This window comes from Odontomachus brunneus, unplaced genomic scaffold (genome assembly GCF_010583005.1).
Source record: "Odontomachus brunneus isolate Ranch 3 - 2012 unplaced genomic scaffold, Obru_v1 Obru_scaffold_024, whole genome shotgun sequence".
NCBI lineage: Eukaryota > Metazoa > Arthropoda > Insecta > Hymenoptera > Formicidae > Odontomachus > Odontomachus brunneus.
The window spans coordinates 2,123,308-2,139,441 of record NW_022639474.1 but is presented as its reverse complement, the minus strand read 5'-3'; the positions used below and the strand labels follow the sequence as shown (position 1 = coordinate 2,139,441).

Genomic DNA, 16,134 nt, shown 5'->3' with positions numbered 1-16,134 from the left:
AGCCTCCGCGTAATAATTCTGATTCGTAAACAGCAGGTGATATCGTGACTTCGATTGATGCGATCGCGATTGGAGAGAATAGCGCATCCGGTAGTGATATCCTTCGAGCGTTTACGCGCCTTGTTTATGTGCAGTGCGCATTGCGGATAATACACGCGATTCGTGAATTCAGTTGAAGGTACCGCGGCTCTGTAACGTGTCGCGCACCAACACTTATCTCTCTTATCAGTGAGAGAAATGTATTTTATCAGTGCGCGATAGCGAGGGCCCGATATTGCGAATTTCTATCTTGGCGAATCGATAAGCGTGCGAGTGTTACAGCTAATTTCGTAGGTGAGGTGCGTCTTAGGCTTGTCTCCCTGTACAGAAATAGCCTCCATTCACCGATATGCGCGACACACGCCATTTTCGTCGGACATTACGCGTTCTGTTTCGTCTACGATGAATGGGAGTGTTTGTTGATGACTTGTTGGCAAGTGACGGGATTGTTTTTCAACGCTTGCAGTGAAACGACCGCAATGAAACTATGAGACGAAGTACGCGGCACGTCTAGTTCGACGGTTCCAACGATAAATTGTCAGGAAATTTATCGGTCAGCCGATAAATTATTCAGGAAGTCGCAGATAAGGTAAGTCCTCTTTGAAAGGCGAGATTTTTTTTGTCCGGCCGACTGTCGGGGTAAGCACTGGATTGAGTGTCATCACGAACGTAAAGTCCTACACGTAACAAATTTATGGGCTGTTGCAACGCAATCTCGTAAATATGAGCGCCGCTTCTGTCGCGTGACGTGTGTGTTGTACGTTTAACATAACGCTACAAACTACGAGAATTACGTTTTGCTGCAAATGACGCAGAAGTTAACTATATCAAGAAGTTACTGACGAGACAGATTTTTCCCGGTTAATTAACGTCGACTTACTTATTAGTATGATTTACTTTGTTATAATGAATAACATCGACTCGATATTTTTAGACATTCAACGAAAATTTCCTATTTAATAATCAAGTTTTTCACGAGAAATTAATAGAAAATGACGAATTTTTTTACTAACCTAATATTATAATCACACAATTGGCCATGATTATGCAAACATGATCCAATCCCTATGTACGTTTTGAGAAAAATGAAGATGAAAATTTGATACATGATTTAAAAAGCACTGACATAGTACTGAGATGCTTCGTAATCCTTCATAGAAATCAATAGTCAATTTTTTTCTCTTTAAAGGTGTTCGTTGACAAAGTATTCATTGAAAACCTTAACCCTTCAAAAATAGATAAAAAAGAAGCAATCAGTAAAACTGGCGCAATTTATGGTAGAAAATAAAAATTGCCTTTTAATTATTTTTATGCGACCATAGGTCTGAATCTTTCTCGTTTTATGTAGAGAAACGTATGGACTCTACTCATTGGTGACAAAAATCATTATTGGGTTGGATCACTTTCGCATAATTATGGACAATTGTGATGTCAATTAAAGTTGTTGTGGTTAATACGGCGATATTGTTTGGGGGAAACTCCACACAGACGTTTCCATAAGGTTAACAGGTAAGGGTGTCCTACATCAATACATTGCCATTGGAGCCTGCGTGTTTTCTCACACAGTTCTAATTACCAAAGAGAAATATAAGGAAGCAGCATCCAAAGGCACCTCAGTTGCAACGAGACACGGAACTTGGAAAGGGTGCCATCGAGCCACAGTCATGAATCGCTCGGTGATCGACCTTGGTGTTGGGAAACGCGCGCGTTCTTCCCGCGGCAACACCCGGTGCATCGCGCAGCGGTTCAGCGACGCGTCCGTGCTTCCGTCGGCGGTTCATTGCAATCGCGTGAGAAGATCTGCGGGCTGTTCCAGGACAATACAAGCGGAAAAGCGCGATTTTTTCTCGAGATCATCTCTAGCGCGCGCGTCGGGTCAAAATGGCGGAAAGCACGGATGCGCGCGCGCTGTCTCTTTCTCGCTCTTTCGCTCGCTCGCTTACTCGCGCTGCCCGTGGACCACCGTGTCGTGGTCGCAACTCAAGGTTGTTCGGTCGCGAAAATAACACCGCGGCCCGCGGAAGGCGACATGGAACCGCGTGCGGCGGGACCAACCTGTTTGCTGCGCGGCCACTTCGTGCAGTTGCAGCCTGTCGTCCTTGCCCGGGTTCACCTGGACGTCCGTCATCCTCGCCGAGCTAGGCGGTGGTCGTTGGTGTCTACCTGGGCGATCGCTCCTTTCCTCCCCTCGAGGTGCTTGCTCCGCACTCCTGCTCCGTTCGTCAAAGCACTCTTCCGCTGCGACGCCGCGCGCGCGCTGCGCCGACGACGTGAACCAGCTCGATTATATACACGCGCGCGTAAATACGTCAAGAACGAAGCTGTGCAACAACAGCGGGCCGCGACACAGGAGAACTCGAAGCGCGCGGCGCTCAAGACGCGTTTGAACTGACTGGCTGTCGGCCGCCGGCTCGCCGGGACCCAGCGCGAAGGCCCCACGCCTGCTTTGCGAAGCCTGCCGAACGCGTACGAACGAGCGCGTCTCGTCCACCCACGACGCCGCGCGCTTCATCATCAACGGGCTAGCAGGTATGCATGATGACGACGCGCGCGCGCAAGAGAGAGAAGAGAGAGATTGCGCGCGATTGAAATCCGCGCCTGTGACGAACTCTCGTGCGCGATTTATCGATCGAGCCACCGACTCTCGCGGGATGCTGAGTGCCGATATGCGCTGCGATAGCCTGAAACGCCGGCTCCTCGAGCGACTTGGCTGGCGTGTCGCTCGTTCAATTGATTAATCGGATTATTTGAAGAAATGTGTGTGTGTGGGTGTGTGAACAACCGGCCGATTGTCCAACCGCCATCACTTCGCTCCAAATCTCACGCCTGTGTATCGTTTAGATATCTAACTGCAATTAATCTTCATTAACACTTCCAACGCGGATTCACTCAAATTTTATCGTTGCTGATTTTTAAATATCTGCACGGAGAGAGAATAGCAGAGCTGTTTTTCATGTACGCTGGGGGAGAAAATATGTGAAAGATAAAAAATATTTATTTAGTGGCTAATGTAAACATGTTTATCGAAATTTAAATTCTTTTTCATAATAACAATTATTTAAATAGATGATAATGTAAATAATATTGTAACATAATATAAATAATAATATAAAATAATTATTTAAGCAGACAAAAATAATAATTATTATTTAAATATAATAAATAGTAGTTTTCTTTTATGACAATTCTAAAGTTTTAAGAAAATGATATTTTCTTATTTAAAAAATATTTTGTAGTGTAATATAAGAGTAAGCTTTCATTTCTTAATTATTTTTCTCTCAGGCTATAAATTCCTTTTACACAATTTTACTATGTTTCTTTACACATTTCTCTCCGTGTGGTTTTCGGATCAGGTATTTATCCAAATAGCCCAAAATCATCCAAAATGCGTCTAGAATGTCCTGACGCGAATGTTCTATGATGTCCTCAACACATTCAGGGCGATCTCAGAACGTTTGTGTTATTTGGATATTGCCTCTATTTCTCGAGTTATCATTTAAGTAGAGCAAGACAGTGTTGGTCAGACCAACTTTCTTGAAGTAGTCAGTATTGTCAGTGTTGTCTTATACTATAAAGTCCATATTAATCAAATTTCTCATCATAATTTGCTTGTGCAGTAAATGTCGTGACAAGCATGTAATCAATAATATTAACGGGGAATGTAGTTGATTGTAGACGGGACATTTTTGAAATAATAATCGGCGACTTTTAACCCTCTCTGATATTTCGAGAGGAACGATTTATTACAGTAACAATAAGAAGTAAATTAACACCGACCGTTTCATTCGATTTTGTACAATGCTGCTCTATTAAGATATCTTGTGTACTGTATATTTCACGTAGACGTTGTGTCGTAACAATGTGTGAAACCGAATCAAATAACGACATAGCATGCACCCGTGATATGAAATGTCAGGTCGTCGTACTTTCCTCCTTTTTCTTTTTGCACTCGATATTCGTAGATTTTTCTTTTTTCCTGCTGCGCTTTCCGCGTCAAATGTCGTTGACGTCTCGACGATGTTGATTTCAAGATTGGATTGCGATTCACATGCAAATCGTGAAATGAGTCCTCGTGTAATCGTGCGATGAACGAACGGGGGGATGAGAAAGTGTGGCGAATGTGACGAATATGGCAAATGTGTGTCCTTCGTCGATGCGGAGCGTGGCGGATGGATGCCGATTGCACGGCCGATCTTGTTGTTCATTAGTTTTCAGGCCCCGCTGTCGCCCTCTCACATAGTTTACGAAGGAACGCTGCGAACAAAACAGGACTGTCAATAAATTCGTCCACGTAGAAAAGAAGAAACGCAAGCGCATCGACAAATGGCTAAGCCACGTTTTCGTAGAGAGACGGCGATCAGAAATTAGTCGGCATGAAAGTTTGCTCAGCGCTGGACGACTCAATCGTACCGCTCAAATATGGACAGCGAATATTCTCAGTCTTGTACTGTCAAGTCGGTTCTCTTCGACAGCAAAGCAATAAATACGTAACAGTGACAGACACGGACTTGTGCAGTAAGCATTAATAATTTGCGTACATAATAATTACGCAGGTTGCGACAGAATTTGAAGAACGCTTTTGTGACAGAAGAAAATAAAGTCTTAGACTCGACGGATATGTAAAAATAATAAATTATTACATGCGCTTTTTAAAATAATACATTGAATACGACATTTTTCAAATAGATCTGAAATATATATTTGAATATTTCTTACACATCTGTGTTTTAAATATTTTAAGCTACAAGAAATCTTTGTATCAGAATAAATAACGCGATACTTAATAAGCCCTACGTAATAATTTATATGATTTTTATATTTTTACGTAATAAACATAGTATAATATGATACATAAACATTATAAGTTATATTCCCGTCACTTATTTCAATAATCTCGTCGAGTCATTGACCTCGCGCGCGAGCAAACCTTCGTACGTGTTTCTGCGCGAGAAGCGAGTTATCGATTTCAGCATCCCTGTTGAACTGCAACGTTGCGTCCTATAAATGCTGAGGTGTACTCGACGAGAAAAAACGGATAAAGCGACGTTAATAGATAACAGAGCCAGAGACAAAAAGGAAGAGACAGAACGAGAAGAAGAAGAAGAGAGAAACAAAGAGGAGACAGGCTGACAGACAGACAGAAAGCGGAAAAGTTACGACGAAGCACGGAGTTGTGTACTACAGGGTGTACTTACGATGAATGATCATTTGTCTCGATAACACCTCGATCGCTTACAACAGCACCATCATCTTCTTCAAGAAGGCTGCGAAACACAAAAATGTGGAAGTGTCAAACGATGGGGAGGGAGCAAATCGAGTCCGGGCGATCTCTTCACGTTGCCGGAAGTTATCAAGGGCGGGTCGTATCAGCGGGGGCTGAGTCTTTTTTTCGACTGTACTTATTTGTACATGGGTGGACATTTCTATTTCGTGTCACCGACGAACCGGGTGACTTACAGAATAGAGATGGGGGATTTCAAACTAACGTGCTTTATATCTACGTGACTCACGGATGCGGATGATTTAACACTCTTTATCTATTCTGGGGGCAGGGTCGCATTCACGATTCTTGGGCGAAAAACAGATCGATACTTACGGGCATAGGGGATGAAACCGTCGTCGTCCTCTGGGTCCATGCAGTCCTTCAGCACAACGTCGCATTCTTGGTCCGTGAGACGTTCACCTATAATAAAGTAATTGTTATTCTAATAACTGAGGTTAACTTTAAGTTCTTACTTGATACATAACAGAGTCGGACATACGATTTTGCTGAATACCTCTCCACAAATTTCATTATAAGATCATGTTAAAAATAAAATAGTTGTGGTGTTTTGAAAATAAAATAATAGTAAAGTTGCAAATAAAATAGTTGTGTCTGATTCCTATAATATTGAAACATAATGTTTATTCGTTTTTTCGAAGAATTTCTGCATTAGTGTAATAAGTTAGAGTAAAACAAGTATATTTTCTTTCACTCTAACTTATTGCACTAGAAGTTCGAAAAAATGACCTGTTATAACTTGCTGTAATTAGCAAATTATATTATATTATTATATTATTATAATTAAAAATTATATTTACATTAGAATTATATAATATTACAGCAATAAAATTTACTATAATTAGTAATAATAACAGTAGTTATTATTACTAATTATAGCAAATTTTATTACATTTTTAGTAATACAGTTTACAAATTAGCGATTGTATGATTAAACTTCTGGAAAATGTTTATTAAATATCCTACATTGCGTTTTGCGAGAAAAAATACCATGGACAGTAATATAGTGAACGTAAAATTAACGTTTTTTATATTCGAAATAATTTGCGAATTAATCATACCAAGCGACAGAAGCGTGTGAGACAGTTCTGCGCCGAGCATGGTTCCATTCTCCTGCTTGTCATACAGTTTCAAGCACTCAAGGAAGTCCTCGTAGCATCCCTGGTCCTTGTCTTTTTTGCATTGGCTGAATATGGGCAGGAATTCGTCGATTTTCATTTTCTTCTCGCCCTTCTTCTTCGTGCCGCCCAGCTTCTCGATGGTGACATTCGTCGGGTTCAAGTTCAACGCACGAAGGACGTTGCCAAGGTCAACGGCGTCAATGACGTTGGTGCCGTCGTTGTCGTAGATGGAGAAGGCGAATTCTGCCCCTTTTTTTTTGAAAAAAAGAGAAAAAAAAGAATGGGTTTTCAGATATCTTTGTTACGACGCCAGGTATCACGGAAATACGCTGCAACGGTTGCGGATATTCTCGTAAATGTGTACGTTGATAACCAGACGATAGTCTCGCGATTCCGCAGGAATCTCGACGATATACTCGGTCCCGTCGGTCATCGGTATGCGGCCCGCACTTTAAATACGCGAGATACGAAATCTAGGTTAATACCAGTCGCAGGCACGGAGTACCGCGTGCGTACCTAGTTCAAAAATATTATTCTATTTCGGGAGACCCGGCAATCCCCCCACCAACCCGCTGTGATTGAGGAACTCGCTGGTGGAAGTAGTGGGTCAGATTACCCCCGCCGAACCATATAAGAACAGACTGCCAACCTATTTTTGACATGCTACGGAATGGTCGCATCCTCCTACCTGATGAGTCGTTATGTAATGTTAAAAATGGCACGTAATGCGCGCAAGTTCGAAAAATTCGCGGCATATTATCCATTGGATTCGACAACTAAGCGGGTGTTAGTCGACGTTTAAGAAAATCGTGCAATGAATTTGGAAACTGGTATTAATTTTAGGTATCCAAAAGAGACGAGACTTTTTTGAGCTTCTTTTCTCGCTTATTAATAGGGATTAAGTTTCCTGACTGTCGAATATTTGACACCGAGATTGAACGTTGATGCATTTTAGGAGAAAGTCTTTCAGCGTTAAAATGATTAATATTTCTTTTTCTTATCTCATTAACATTTTATCAATTAATTTAAAATTTAGATTGCTAGATGAAATAATTACAAAATGAAATAAGATAACAAGATTTAGCAAGAGTACACATTACGGGTTGATTACGTGATGCAATTTGACACGCACTTCACTGATTCCGCGACGACAGTCTTACGTATTCTCGTCCAAATCTTGTTCACTCTCTTTTGGTCGTATTTCCTTTGTCACATGTCAATAAAAAGTTATTAAAATTACACGTAAGTATCACTTATATTCTCTCACTGACTGATGTAAGTTGATAAGTTTGTTAATTGCACATTCGTCTGATTTGCTCGGCGCGTGTCGAAAATATAAGAAGGAGCTATTTAGAGACTGTGTTTTACTCACTTTCGACATCCTTGCTGCTGAGGTCTGCCTGAAATGCAAGAAGAGATTCTATTACCGCGTCGAAACGTTATAATTCGATGCCTCGAAGATTACTGCCAGTAATTCATGAGGAGACAATCTCTATTCGTGGTTCGTTAATATCACGCAGATAGAATACCGGATCTATAATTATAATACCGGTCTGAGGACGATGATATGGCGATCAGATAGCAGGATTTTGGCTTATAAAAGACATCAGAAACATTTGAAAGCTTGATAAGGTCGAATTCACGAAGAAGACTTTAGGGGAACATCTTCAGCCTCATGCAAGGTAGCGGGACTTACCATTGTCGATCGCCTGATGCCACTGGATGTTGACCGAACGGAGTTTGAGCCGGGAGTGGTACCGGGTGTTCCTAAATTTACTCATTTTATTTCTGCAGATGTCGCTGCGCTCAAGGCATAGCAGAATCACGAAGAGGAAGCCTCCGAGAGGCATGATCCGGACCGGGGCATGGCAACGCCGCGGTCCAAAAACAGTACGAGAGGCGATTGCGAGCGCCAGGCTGGTGTCCCTTCTACTACGATAAATGGGGTTCCGTCGTCGACTACGACGGGGTCTTATGTCAGGGTTGCCAGATCTGCCGCGCCCGGTGGACGCGTCAGGCAAAAATACTCTCGGTGCCGGCCTTCGACGTCGTACCAAGCTGCAGTTATCGTCCTCGCCCTCGAGTTCCCCGCCCAAGCTTATTAAAAATTCAACAAGACGACTCGAGATCATCAGCTGTTATATTTTATATAATTTTGCAGGTTTGAATAAAGCTTCAGTCGCCACCTAAGGAACCAAGTTCCATCGAGTCTGAGTCACACCTCGCGTCCAAGCAGCCGCGAAGGATGCCGAAGTCACCAAGACCGGCCGATGACTGTGCGGCTTGGCTATTTTTACTCGCTTGATGCGCGAATGAGCGACGTCTGCCCTCGCGAGAAACGGCTCCGCGTACAGAAATCTAATCGCTAGATTGAGCGAGGTGATGGTTCTTGCATCCTCGGGATCAGTTCTTCCGGCCAAAGGCGGTGCGGAAGAATCTTCTCAGCCTTCCGCCGAGGCCTTTCTTCTTCATCTTCTTCGCAGTAGCCGTCAACGTCGCTTCGCCAGATGCCTTTCGCGTCTCGACATCCTCTATGATTTCCTCCATCATCGCGACGTTGTCGCGCCGCGATTTCGACGGCGACAGCGGGCTCGAGTCGTACCTTTCGATCTGAGGGCAGCTTTCTCTCGAGGTGGACGCCACGTGCTGGCTGGAGCGAGACCTAAGTTCACCATCCGGTTCACCTTCGTGCGGCTTCAGTTCGACGTCGCGGAAGCAGCTAGCTGATTCGCTCGCTCGAAGGATATCCGTCGTCTCGAGCGGATTGTCGGGACGTTCGATGGTTCTGATCAGCTGTTCCTCTTTCTCCTCCCAAGTGACGAGATGCTCCTTGCCGACCGACGTGGAGGAAGCTATTACATTTTTGGAGCTTTCGACCGAAACCGACTTGTTCTCCAATTCCTCGATCAGCTGATGCAGCAGGCCGACAGACACGTTGGCCGCTTCTCTAATGGTTTCGTTTTCCTTCTTCTTACGGACAGTTCCCGCCGACTCCGTCTGTTCACTCGCTGACTCGAGGACCGCCGTGTGTACGACCTGGTGTGTGTCGCCTTGACCCTGACTCGCGCGCGTCTCGACAACGTCAGCTGGGCTCGCGCGCAGTGCGTCGTCGATGTTGCACGTGGGGTATTTCACCTGCTCAAACGAGGACAGGTGCATGAGCAAGAGCTCCTTGGTCGGGATAATGCGCGGGCACTAGTTACGCGTGGAATTAATGCGCTACGGGATGCGGCATTAAAGCAAACCGCGAGCACGTTGTTGCGCACGCGAGCCTCTTACAAATGCAGCTTTCGATTCAGCTAGAAGTGTCTCGAAATGAATGCGCAAATTGAAATTGACATTAACTCTAATTCCTTTCGTACTGAAGAAGAAGCCTTGCAATAGTTATCTAATGAATTTGGCTGAGCGTTTCAGTGCCATATTAAACAATTAGTATCAAATATGGTAATGATTGGTGGAAATAGTTACGAAACAATTAGTAAAGCAAATTCTTTATCTAGTCAATCAAATGACCTGGTAAGTATAAAAAAATACCAAATAATTTTGTAATAATTACTAAATAATTTGACTGTTACCAAAGTATTTGATCATTTTGTATATTTATTACATAATGTAGTAAAAGTATTACTAAACAATATGGTTTCACTTCACAAATTACTTGATGATATGTATCACATAAATTGCTCTGATAGTCACCAAGTTTTGGCACAATAGATACTAAGCCTTGCCAAAATTATTTGCTCATACTTATCAAATTATTTGATCGTCTTCGCGTTTGAAATAGTCGAAACTATTTCACCAACATCTGATAAATAATATTTAGGTTTGATGGTTATTACCAAATCTTTTTTTCGCTGTGTGACAATTCAATATCGTCATCTTTATTTTGGTACGATTATTGCATGTTCAATGGACATTATAGTTTTTATTAGTTTGGTGTAAAAGATTTGCCGTGTTTGTCAAATAAAATAGGAAGCAAAATTATATTAAGGAAAAAGTATCTAAGAAATAAAAAAAGTATATTGACTCCCTGGATACTATACAATATATAACATATTTACTTACATATAGTAACGTAAAATACTTTTCGAATAAGGAAATATGCATTTCTTAAAGTTTCTTAACATTTCATGAGAGCACTTGGCTACTGGATAAGGATTAAATGACTGTGTAACTGTCGCAACTGACTAGAATAGAATAATAAGGTCTCAGAGAGACATTTTTCTTTTCTCTGTTATACAAGCACATCCAATTACCTGTTTCCCCAGTGCTAACAATGACGGCGGTAGCACGTAACACGAATCTCCGATCTGTATGTCGCGGAGATCGCGAACAATCTGCGCGATCAACTCCATTTCTTCGGTTTTGGCGCAGTTGGTGAGTTTACATGCGTGTTCCTGCGATCTTTCGTGCACGAGCTCCGACTGGCCATCGTTTGTTTCCTCGTCGACACGCTGTTCCCAGGATTTTCCTAATGACGGTTCGTCAGCGCGTATTATTCGCGATTAATATGGATAATTATACATTATTATGCTATTATCTGCGCGAGATACATATCGATCACGCAACTTATCGCACACAGGAGACTGCGTCGTCCTGGAACAACGCGCCTTTGTCGGTGAACAATATCGACGTGCATACGAAAACGTCACTATTCAGCGCGCCGTTGCATTTGCGAGACGCACTAATACTTGCACTTTACCGTTTTGTGTGTCGCGGTCTATGACGTTCAGAACTTCCACCATTATCTTGTCCACCAGTCCTCTCGCGAATGCCTCTGCCATGATTTCAGGCATCCTCTTCTCTTTCACGCGTGCGTTCTCTTTCACGGCAAACTGTTGCACGACAGTCATTCTTTTATTTCCATGAGCGTAGTAGTACACTCCGTCACTACACAATTACTATCGCGATACATGTTCGACATTTTTGGTTGATTGCTGAGATTGTACGTTGTTACATATAGTGGGTGGCAGTGGATGGACTTGAAATTTAGACCTGAATGTCTCACAAATTTCAAGCAAGGACTATTAGTACCGAGCCTTAATATCGCGAAGTCATCCGAGATGTAAAAGCGGAAAATGGCAAATTTCACGTCAACCTTATCATCAAATCTTACTTCCAACCTACACGCGTAATGTAGTTGCATGTAACTTTGAAGAATATACATAGCCTCGAAAAATACACCTCGCAACGTATAATCAAAATTTAATAAATCTGAATAGTGTAATAGTGCAATATATGCAGATAATGCAATCTAAGATGCACCGTCGTTTGCCGGTTGCTTTGATATATATAAATATGAAATAGTAATAAAATTACTTGTCAAATGTAGTTCTCCCAAAATAATGCGTCCTATAGCGATTCATCAAAAATACAGTTCGGAAGAGCGTATAAATGATGTCGAGCTGGATCTTCTGTTAGAAGTCAACATAAATGAGAATGCTTCCGTGTCATCGAGAAGATCCTCCAACCAATGTCGCGTGTCGTCAAACATGGATCACGACGATTTGTGGGAGGTAACGATCTTGCCATCGCTGTCGTCCCAAGCTACATCTTCGAATGACACCTTAGGAACTTCTGTGAGGGTTTTAAATACTATAACCGAGACTAAACGAGGCATGCATTCCTCGATTGACGGGCGTAAAGGAGAGAACGAGGCTGCAACGCACAAGAGCGCGGTAAGACCAAAAATTGCGATATCCTCTACATATGAAAAATTGAATCATGATCATTCACGTCTTTCCTTTACCCGGGATAAACGCTCGACCTCTGCGTCACGCGGAGACGAGAAAGAGTTTAATCGAGTGGACGAGAAACTGAGTAACAAACGTTTTGGAGTATGCAAGGACAACGAGTGGAGAGCACCCTTCATCGAACTAGGAGCGGTCTACAAAGTTCTCGACTTCATTACAGATTCCGATCCTAAGGTTTCCTCGCTGACTAATAGCTGCTGCAATGAGATTTCGAGAACACTGCGTTATCTGATAGCGCTGAGCAGTGACAAAAAATTAGACGATCTTCTCTCGAACGATCCTTCCTTGTACAGATGCGAACGTTGCGGAGTAATAAGTCACATGCTCGGCCCTGTTATCGAAGAAATTAAAAGAAGCAGGACCAGAGCCGTGCAGGATGCTGATATCGCGATAGTTGAGCGCGATTGCATCAACCGTCATCATCGAGATAAGAAAAAATCGCAGATTTCAACGAGCCACTCAAATTCAAGTCATAATGCGCAATCGAGAATGTTCGTTGATAATTGCGAAGTAGATCGCAGAGTTAAGCACGAAGGCAAATTAAATGAAAAATCATTGCCAGTTAAAGAACGCTCGTTCGTAATGAGACGTCGTATCGAGAGCCCAAATGGCGCCAATGATATTTCCGCCACGGAAACTGACGCTAACGCCAAGATCAAAAATACATCTCTTAATAACAGCGCCATTAAGAGACTGTTTGCAGACTACGAAGCGGCAAGACGGAATACTGGATACGACTCTAATTGTGCTACACGAAACGATCGTTTCTGTCATGTCAAACCCTCGACCACGTCGAAAATCCGCGCCAATATCGACAAGGAGATAGTCGTGAGGAAAATTTCGTACGAAAATAAATCGCAATTTACGATGGAAGGCTTGCGTTCTAGAGGCACGCGAAAGAGTCAAGGTCAGCGGCGACTTTTCGAGAAGGATGATGATGTTCTTTCAGTTGGTAATACCGTGAAATATTTGGCAGGCGGTCAACTTACCGTTTTAGACAAGGGAGAGAACGATCTTCTCTCGAAATTGCAAGACAGATGCCGTATTTGTTTAGAGGAGCCGAGGAAGGGACAGAGTTCCGTTTTGTATGGCAGTCGGGACGATTATTACCCGCGATGCGATCCAGGCTTCTGGTTATTCGACAAATCGGGACATTTGCCGGAAGTGCCTTTGGATGAATACCATTTTTTACCGATGCCGAGGCTGGACGACAGTAGCGACGGCTTTCGTGCGCGCAATATGGGAAAGAGTCCGAGGAAGACGGGCAGTTGGACTGAATGCGTGGAAAAGGATTCTCTCGAAAATTGCACTCTGTTAGAGCGAAGGCAGGACAGTGATACTACGACTTTCAGTTCGTCTTCTGCTGAGAATTTAATGTACGAATGGATAGGAGCTTTGGACGAAAAAGACAATACGAATGACACATACAGCGATGTGCCGCGAGGTCGTCCATTAGTTTCGTCACGACCTTCCCTTGACATCGCTCGACATGTCAAAGCCAAAATTGCAGAGGCCAGACGTCCCAATGACACGGGAGAGTCGATGGGCGAAGCACAATCACATAATTCGGACGTCCTTGCTCGATTATCTTCGGAAACACGAAACAAGATGTGTCATTCGATCAGAAAGATGATACTATCGGACGCTAAGAACTCTGTGTTTTGTCATGAGAAGGATTTAGCGACTTGCATTGACGCGACAAACAGCGAAAAATTGGCTCCTAAATCCAGTAACGTCACATTCGTTCATTCTGATAAATCGTTCGTAAGTAAAGTAAATAACGAAATAACGAGTACTTGGTTAGATGATTGTATTCCAAGTAAATTGTCCGAATTACGGGAAGATCAGAGTTTCTTAATCGAAAGGCGAGCTAATGTCGTAGAAGTGTGCAGTCCAAGCATGGACAAGTCGAAGGATCACGTCCAGATATCGCACGAATATTCCACCGCTGTCGTTCCTGCTGATGAGCTCAGGAAAACTCAAGAGAAATTCGCGGGCGATTCCTACGGAAGAGTCTCACGACGTATTGTTTACAAGAACCTGTCATCTGAAAACGTTGACAATGACGACGGACAAATCGTGACTGAAATTTCACCGGTTTATCGCGAGATTCTGCAGAATAGCGAGGATATGGACTGGGACGGTTTTCGGGAGTTGATCGAACGCCTTCATCCTGGTCAAAAGGAATTGTGGCGTGACATATGTAAGACGGTGGACGAAGAGGCAGCAAGACTGTCCGGCGATGCGAACGGTAGCATGGAAGTTTGTATAGAGATCAGCCCGGTAATCCTCGGAGAATACCTGAAGACGGACAAACCGATGGCGTGTGCTCGCGAAATCGCGTTTGAGCTGGATATGACGATGAAGGACGTCGAGAGTTTCCTCGACAAAAGGCCGCATCTGGCTGAAGAGCGTCTTGACACACATAAGGCTACTGACGAGAATGTTACGGATTGGAATGACAGTGGGAGAAAACCGATTTCCGAACAAACTCGCTAATTCATCGCAAGTCCTGATCGTATCTTGGTTTGTATCTTTTGTGTTGGCTTTGCCTAATTATTTTTGTCTATTACTCTTTAAAGTACGAAAAAATTGATTGAATTAACCAATGTCTGATGAAATATGAACGAATCAGAAGTTCCAATTGAAGTTACTAGAATTCTGCTCAAGTTAACAAAATTTTTGATTAACAAGAAATCTTGTTAACTTGAACAGAATTCTAATAACTTCACAAATATTTTGTTAATCCAACATTTTTTTTTCTTCAATTCTTTTTCCGTATACAATCAGTATTCTTTACCGAAATTCTATGTTTATAAGTGCACGGAGATAACACTAAGGATATCACTAGGTCAAATATAATTGTTGTTACAAACCGTAACATTTATGTTATTTTTTATTCATGCATACCAAAGGATTGTAGCAAGCATAGTACTCTGAAAATGATATACTGACTTTCTTTGCTGCTTGTCCATATGCATTTGAATGGATTTCTCAGTATTATATAGCACAATCAAATTCTACGGATCTTCCAACTACGGTATTTGTTCTGCAAATTACAACAGAGTAACAGTAATATTCTTTCGGTTGAAGCAACTATATATGGAGTTAAAGCTCTTATTCTTTTTTAAAATTGCCTCTAAATATGATTGAAAGCCAAGCAATATCTATTTAACTTAAATTCAGATGCATCTTTTTTCTAACCGTAGAAAATGTGTAGTTGTAGCAACCATAATAGTTTCCTCCATGTGGTGTTTCAATTATAAATATAGTACTGCAATTGATAAAATCTCTGAAAGATTAACAGCAACATTGTTTTAATTATCGATGCACTTTGTAAACGCAGACAGTGTCATTGAACACAGTGTCATTTCAAGGCGCATAAAAGCCGTTAATTCCATCGTCACAAAAGCCGAAAGTTTGGTATTTGGTACGGCGTGTGACGAATTTTACAGATCTTGCAGTGAAATCTTACTTTCACTGCTTAAAATTAAACAAATATAAGTCAAAGCAATCAAGTGCGAGTGTCTCCACTGAGAAACCAGTGAATATTCACAAATTATCGGGCGAAATGCTTCTTTTACTGACCCGGTCAGGAACGTCTTCGCTGACCCGCCTCAAGAGAGTGTTCTATTCTCTTTACGGTGCACTATCAGCACCGATATTCTGCATGGTCGTCGTGTCTTTACGCCGTGAAAGCTGCGTTGCCTCGCTCCCGTTAACAGGAAGTGCCCCGTCAGTCGTATCGATCATCCATAATTCGTAATTCCGACGGTACACACCCTGCTCTAAAGAGGGAGACGCAAATTGCGCTTTCTTCCTGAGTCATTGCTCCGCGGAAGATGGCCTCGCCCATCGTCGCGTCAGGCTCGTACAAACGAGCCAGTCGGCTAGGTGGGTAAATGTAGGTTGGTAGGGACGCGACGGAGGGGTAGGGTGG

The 16,134-nt window shown here is 42.7% G+C and overlaps 3 protein-coding genes, 1 long non-coding RNA gene and 1 pseudogene across 6 annotated transcripts; 3 read left to right on the top strand and 2 right to left on the bottom strand.

The window, feature by feature from the left end:
• The first annotated feature begins 84 nt into the window (after positions 1-84).
• LOC116842332 lies at positions 85-4,291 on the top strand. Its single transcript, XR_004377712.1, has 2 exons — positions 85-628; positions 1,528-4,291. It is a non-coding gene; the product is annotated as an uncharacterized LOC116842332 (long non-coding RNA).
• LOC116842331 (myosin light chain alkali) lies at positions 3,986-8,280 on the bottom strand. 2 transcript variants are annotated; one of them, XM_032811407.1, is made up of 6 exons: positions 8,138-8,280; positions 7,814-7,841; positions 6,382-6,690; positions 5,636-5,722; positions 5,235-5,303; positions 4,009-4,293 (listed from the first exon to the last, which is right to left on the bottom strand). In XM_032811407.1, the coding sequence occupies exons 1-5, from the start codon at positions 8,138-8,140 to the stop codon at positions 5,272-5,274; spliced, it is 459 nt and encodes a 152-aa protein (XP_032667298.1). In that variant the 5' UTR covers positions 8,141-8,280; the 3' UTR covers positions 4,009-4,293; positions 5,235-5,271. The 2 variants fall into 2 exon arrangements, with proteins under 2 accessions (XP_032667297.1, XP_032667298.1); XM_032811406.1 differs by lacking the exon at positions 5,235-5,303 and having other exon boundaries at positions 3,986-4,293.
• LOC116842295 lies at positions 8,236-8,547 on the top strand (annotated as a pseudogene).
• A 258-nt stretch (positions 8,548-8,805) lies between these two features.
• On the bottom strand, positions 8,806-13,335 carry LOC116842330. Of its 2 annotated transcripts, XM_032811405.1 has the most exons (4): positions 13,184-13,335; positions 11,144-11,276; positions 10,698-10,912; positions 8,806-9,576 (listed from the first exon to the last, which is right to left on the bottom strand). In XM_032811405.1, exons 2-4 carry the CDS (start codon positions 11,235-11,237, stop codon positions 8,845-8,847), a joined length of 1,041 nt encoding a protein of 346 aa, XP_032667296.1. In that variant the 5' UTR covers positions 11,238-11,276; positions 13,184-13,335; the 3' UTR covers positions 8,806-8,844. The 2 variants fall into 2 exon arrangements, with proteins under 2 accessions (XP_032667296.1, XP_032667295.1); XM_032811404.1 differs by lacking the exon at positions 13,184-13,335 and having other exon boundaries at positions 11,144-11,542.
• LOC116842328 lies at positions 11,762-16,098 on the top strand. Its single transcript, XM_032811390.1, has 2 exons — positions 11,762-13,958; positions 14,043-16,098. The coding sequence occupies exons 1-2, from the start codon at positions 11,787-11,789 to the stop codon at positions 14,691-14,693; spliced, it is 2,823 nt and encodes a 940-aa protein (XP_032667281.1). The 5' UTR covers positions 11,762-11,786; the 3' UTR covers positions 14,694-16,098.
• The last annotated feature ends 36 nt before the right edge of the window (positions 16,099-16,134 follow it).

Bases quoted from the DNA above. Each gene is read 5' to 3' on its own strand.
- LOC116842331 (XM_032811406.1), bottom strand. The intron at 6,691-7,813 runs GTGAGTAAAACA...TCAAAAAAAAAG, and splicing joins CAGCAGCAAGGATGTCGAAA to GGGCAGAATTCGCCTTCTCC. The intron at 5,723-6,381 runs GTATGATTAATT...ACTTTATTATAG, and splicing joins TCACACGCTTCTGTCGCTTG to GTGAACGTCTCACGGACCAA.
- LOC116842330 (XM_032811404.1), bottom strand. From the start codon at position 11,294: ATGACTGTCGTGCAACAGTTTGCCGTGAAAGAGAACGCACGCGTGAAA. The intron at 10,913-11,143 runs GTAAAGTGCAAG...AACCGTCATTAG, and splicing joins AGACCGCGACACACAAAACG to GAAAATCCTGGGAACAGCGT. The intron at 9,577-10,697 runs GTAATTGGATGT...TCGTTTGAGCAG, and splicing joins TGTTAGCACTGGGGAAACAG to GTGAAATACCCCACGTGCAA.
- LOC116842328 (XM_032811390.1), top strand. From the start codon at position 11,787: ATGCGTCCTATAGCGATTCATCAAAAATACAGTTCGGAAGAGCGTATA. The intron at 13,959-14,042 runs GTAAGTAAAGTA...CGGGAAGATCAG, and splicing joins TTCATTCTGATAAATCGTTC to AGTTTCTTAATCGAAAGGCG.